The sequence below is a fragment of the Bos indicus genome, chromosome 7 (genome assembly GCF_029378745.1).
Source record: "Bos indicus isolate NIAB-ARS_2022 breed Sahiwal x Tharparkar chromosome 7, NIAB-ARS_B.indTharparkar_mat_pri_1.0, whole genome shotgun sequence".
Classification (NCBI taxonomy): Eukaryota; Metazoa; Chordata; class Mammalia; order Artiodactyla; family Bovidae; genus Bos; species Bos indicus.
The window spans coordinates 43,113,172-43,118,124 of record NC_091766.1 but is presented as its reverse complement, the minus strand read 5'-3'; the positions used below and the strand labels follow the sequence as shown (position 1 = coordinate 43,118,124).

The following is a 4,953-nucleotide window of genomic DNA, read 5'->3' as shown; positions in this document are numbered from 1 at the left end:
CTGACGTTTATCAGCGGGGGTTTCCCAGAATTCCGGCCTTGCCCCAGGTCTCAGCGCAGGCTCGCTCCTGCTGCTGCTACAAACCAGCTTCAGCTCCTCCACTGGGGTGGTCAGCTGAGTTGTGAAACAGTTAAAAAGGCAGCTGGCCTGAGGGGATTCTGGCTCCAGCTTGAATTTGTGTGCCTCCACCAGGTGGCAGCAGAGTAAATCAATAACCAAAGAGCTGCCTTCCAACACTGGTGTGTGCCCAGAGCAGGTTGGCTCCTCTCTCTGAGCCTCCGTTGCTGCATTGCCATGGCCACCTGCCCTCTCCATGGCTGGCCCGTGACCCCTACCTCTGCCTTGCCTCAGGCTCCTCCTCTAGACCCCAGGTCATCTGGTGGCCGTGTGTGCTCCAGCCCTGCCCTTCCCTGACCTGCTCTCCCTCCCCAACTCAGTTGGCCTTGCTGTTCCCCACATCCCCAAGCTACTTCTGATGTAGGGCCCTTGCCTGGTCTGTGCCTTGTCTGCACAACCCTTCTTTTGTTCCTATTCCTCCACTGGGAGTCAGCTCAGGCATTGCCACCTCCTCCAGGAAGCCTTCCTGATAGCCCTATACTGGCCCCTGACTTGTTCAGGAGCCCCACAGGCCCTGGGCACCCCAGGTTGTGATGGCTTAGTCAAGAGGCCATGTTGATGAAAGGGCTTCCCTGGTGGCTCAGACAGTAAAGAATCTGCCTGCAATGCAGGAGTCCCGGGCTTGATCCCTGGGTCAGGAGAATCCCCTGGAGAAGGGAATGGCTACGTACTCCAGAATTCCTGCCTGGAGAATTCCGTGGGCAGAGGAGCCTGGCAGACTGCAGTCCATGGACTCACAAAGGGTCAGACATGATTGAGCAACTAACTAATACACACAGAACTGGACAGGACACCCCCAGCCCCCAGAGCCAGAGTGGGGCTCCTTGGACACTTGGAAATGTGTGGGGTGACTCCATTTTCCAGATGAGGAAACAGAGGCACAGAGAGGGGCAGCCACTTGCCCAGGGTCACACAAGCAGGGTTGTGGGCATCTGGGGAGTGGGATCCATGGTGACCTGGGCCCTCATCTGACCTCCAGGCCTTTGTTCTCACCCCCACCTCGAGTTTGGGGTTTCAGGACCCAGACACTGAGGAACCTAACCCACTCTCCCCGACATCGCCCTTGGGAAGGACACACAGGAGCCAGGGAGGTGGTTCAGCTTTTATTGACGGCACAGGTGGGGCTGCCAGGGAGGGGGAGAGGGGGCACAGACACAGACACAGGCCTCTGTCCACAGCGCCTGCAGGGGTTCTGGGGGCCTCAGGGGCTGTCCTTGCCCCCCACGCTGCTCAGCACGGAGTTGATCCAGTCCACATAGAGGGAGACGCGAGCAAAGAAGTCGGGGTACTGGCCAGTGGCACATCCCCGGATCACGAAGGAGTCCACGCCATGGAGTACCCCATTACAGATTAAGGGGCCCCCGGAGTCCCCCTGTGGAGGGGCAGGTTGGTCCATCCCTCAGGCCAGGCCAGCAGCCAGACGAGGCTGCCTGGGGAAGGGGCCGCGCAGGGGTGAAATGCTCCCCCTTCTCACTGAAGGCACTCCAGTGAGACAGGGAGATGGGTGTGGCCACAGAGTGGGAGTTGGTCACCCACTCGAGGGGCCTCTGGATGGATGAGCCCCCAGACCCACAAAGGCCACATCACCTTTGTGTGCCCACCTTCCAGATGGGGAGGTGGAGGTGCAGCAGCTGCTCAGGAAGGAGAAGGCAGAGCTGGGTCCCCGCTTCCCACCCTCCCTCCTGGGGCGGTTCCTGCGGTCCCTGCGCCAGAGCCGCCGATACTTACAAAGCAGATGCCAGCGCTGCGTCGGGGCACGTAGGTGCACACGTTCTGTGGCCGGCACAGGAAGGTGACCACGGTGACATTGAGCTCCTGTAGGACCTGGGGCAGCGGCTCGAGGGTGCCCAGGCGGCCCCAGCCCATAGCCAGGCACTGGGTGCCATGGGGCAGTGGCTGGGCCTGCTGGGGGAGCTGAGCCACAGCTACATGGGTGTTGAGGGTGGCCGGCTGGTCCAACTACGGCAGAGGGCGGGGGTGGGGAGGCAGTGAGCTCCTGCCTCCAGACCCACATCCACCCACAGACCATTATCCCAAAGTGCCTCCTCCTGGCTTTCGCACATGCTGTTCCCTCTGCCTGGCTCAAGGGTCACCTCCTCAAGGGAGGCTGTCCTGATCACCCTCCAAACTCACAAGGGCTCAGTTTAACCTTCCTTGAGGCCGTGAGCCACCTGTTTGTAGCACTGGTCACTGTGGTGTTCATTCACATACAAAGCACTTATTGAGCACCAACTGTATGCTTTTTTTTTTAACTATTTATTTGACTGTGTTGGGTCTTCTTAGTTGCAGCATGCGAACTGTTTGTTAGGGCATATGGGATCTAGTTCCCTGACCAGGGATCGAACCCAGGGCCCCTGCATTGGGAGCACAGAGTCTTGCCACTCGACCACCAGCGAAGTCACCCAACTGTATGCTTGATCCTGGCTAAGACCTAGGGACACTACGTCTCTGCTCTGGGAGCTGATCTTTGGGCCAGGAAGGGCTGAGAAGAGGAGGGCAAGTGGCACAGTCAAGGGAAGTAGAGCCTCATCCTGAACAGTGAGTGGAGGGGCATCACTCAGGTGACACAGGGACAGACTAGGGGAGGCCTCCCTGAGGAGGGGAGGCTGGTGCCAAAGCTGTGGGTGTCCAGTCGCTTCAGTCATGCCAACTCTTTGTGACCCCATGGACTGTAGCCCGCCAGGCTTCTCCATCCATGGGATTCTCCAGGCAAGAGTACTGGAGTGGGTTGCCATGCCCTCCTCCAGGGGATCTTCCAGACCCAGGGATTGAACTCTCATTTCTCGCATCTCCTGCATTGCAGGTGGGTGATTCTTTATCCACTGCGCTATCTGGGAAGCCAAAGGTGAGGGTATCTGGGAACAGTGCAGGGAGGGGGTAGGGGACACAGCCCGGCAAAGTCCATGAGGGGGGTGGGGACGGGATGGGGGGTCCCCGCATACTCCGAAGTTGGTGCCTGGCTCGGCCTCCGGCCGGCAGCGGGAGGCACTGGAGGGTGGAGCACAGCGCAGGCACCGCCCACCTACCTGCAGCAGGAGCACGTCATTCAGCTTCTCCTGCGGGTTGTAGTTGTTCTCAAACAGGCGACTGATGCCGAGCCTCTGCTGGGTGGGCTCGGGGGTCTGCAGACGGTGGGCCCCCAGCACCACGCGCACGCGCTGCGGGTTCCTGACGGTCGGGGCGTTCGTGCTAAGCCTATCCGTGCTCCCTACTCCCGTCCTGAGGCCAAGGTGCAGCCCCTCGGGAACTCCCCACCGCTGCCCCAAGAGACCCGCCACCCCGTCTGCATCTTGCCCCCGAGGGTTGGGCCCCTGGCTTGAGCTCATCCTTCTGGGGCATCAGGGGGCCACGTCGGGCGGGGCGGGGAGCGGGCAGGGCAGGTGCCCGCCTAGTCCGGGATGACAGGGTTGGGCAGGTGGACGGATGGAAGGGTGAGGCCAGGAGAAGCTCAAGCAGGGCCTCAACCCCGACTCGGACCCTCGGGCAGGCCCGCCCTCCGCCCCCCGGAACCCGGACCCCGGACCCTACAGTAGGTCCGTCCTCCCCCTCAGACCCCGGCCCATCACGCGCCGGCGCACTCACAAGTTGTTCAGGCAGTGAGCGGCGGTCAGCACGAAGCTCGGGTGCACCAGGGTCCCGCCGCAGAAGTGGCTGCCGGAAGCCAGCTGCAGCGACGCCACGTAGGGGCGCGAGTGGGGCTGGGCTTCCCTCCCGCCCACGATCTCCACGGCCCGGGCTGCTCCTGGGGACGCGAGGGTCAGGGGCAGTCGCCTCTTCTGACGCCCCCGCCCCACCTCCAGGGAGCCCAGACAGGGGACAGGGGAGGAGGCAGAGTCGCTGCCTGGCCCGGAATCCCACGGAGCCTGCGTTTCCCTATCTGCAAATTGGGGGTCCCATGGCAACACCGACTGGGGTCTGATGGGGGAAAGGGACCTGGCCTGGGACTGTTAGCGCTGGGTGGAGAGCCCCGAGGTCATCATCATTACTCCTGGAGGCTCTGGGAGGCCCGGTGCCCAGCCCTGGGGGCCAGGAGATGGACAAGCTGAGGCATGAGTCAGCCTCCTTGGGGTGAGAGTGGAGGCCCCTCACCCGGGCCTCCTATGACACCTGCCTCATTCATCCGGTCACATGTTCATTGGTGTGCCTTCACACATGTATTAAGCGCTTGCTGTGTGCCAGGCACTGTCTGGGGATTCCGGTTACACTGTGTCCCCAGGACACCTGCCTGGGCAGGAGGTACTAGGTTTTGCCCACTTCACAGATGGGGAAACAGACCCTCCCCCTCCTTTCCTCCTACCTTCCCCTTGAGGCCCCCATCCTGAGCCTAAGCCTGCCTCACTCTCCCCACCTGGGCGGTGAGGGTGTGGGACAGGTGGACAGTTGGGCAGACATGGACCCCACTCACCACCCAGCAGCACGGCCAGCAGCACTGGGGCCAGGGAGGGGCTAGGGCGTCTGCAGCTTCCAGGCATGGTCCAGCGGTGCCCCTTGCCCACCCGCCCACCCCCTCTTATAGTCTCATTCAGCAGGCCGTTGGGGTTGCCCCACGCCTGAGTTGGGCATCCCCACTTCCTCCTTACAACTCCAGGGCCTCAGGAAGCTTGGGGTTTAAAGCTACACCCCAAGAAGGCTGCAGGGGCTTCAAGCTCAGGCTCAGGGTCCCGCCCCACCTCCAAGAGGTGTGGGAAGCTGGCTAGCACCCACCCCCTGCTGAGGTCCTCTGGGCCAGGGGGCAATGTGGCCACAGCCCTCCAGCCTTCCACATTTCCAAGGGGACATTGCCCCCCTCCTACAGGGTCCCCGTAGCCCCAGCAAGGTGGGACGTGGCTGGTGTGT

The 4,953-nt window shown here is 62.1% G+C and overlaps 1 protein-coding gene across 1 annotated transcript; it reads right to left on the bottom strand.

Annotated features, from left to right (window-relative positions):
- Positions 1-1,207: 1,207 nt before the first annotated feature.
- PRTN3 (proteinase 3) lies at positions 1,208-4,589 on the bottom strand. Its single transcript, XM_070792297.1, has 6 exons — positions 4,523-4,589; positions 4,452-4,465; positions 3,700-4,061; positions 3,144-3,285; positions 1,846-2,076; positions 1,208-1,489 (listed from the first exon to the last, which is right to left on the bottom strand). Exons 1-6 carry the CDS (start codon positions 4,587-4,589, stop codon positions 1,319-1,321), a joined length of 987 nt encoding a protein of 328 aa, XP_070648398.1. The 3' UTR covers positions 1,208-1,318.
- Between the last annotated feature and the right edge of the window lie 364 nt (positions 4,590-4,953).

What these genes read in the sequence shown, in the direction of transcription:
- PRTN3 (XM_070792297.1), bottom strand. Translation starts at nt 4,589, where the DNA reads ATGCCTGGAAGCTGCAGACGCCCTAGCCCCTCCCTGGCCCCAGTGCTG. An exon ending in GCTCACTGCCTGAACAACTT is followed by an intron (nt 3,286 to 3,699) that starts GTGAGTGCGCCG and finishes CCCGACCGTCAG; the next exon opens with GAACCCGCAGCGCGTGCGCG. An exon ending in ATGACGTGCTCCTGCTGCAG is followed by an intron (nt 2,077 to 3,143) that starts GTAGGTGGGCGG and finishes CCTCTGCCGTAG; the next exon opens with TTGGACCAGCCGGCCACCCT.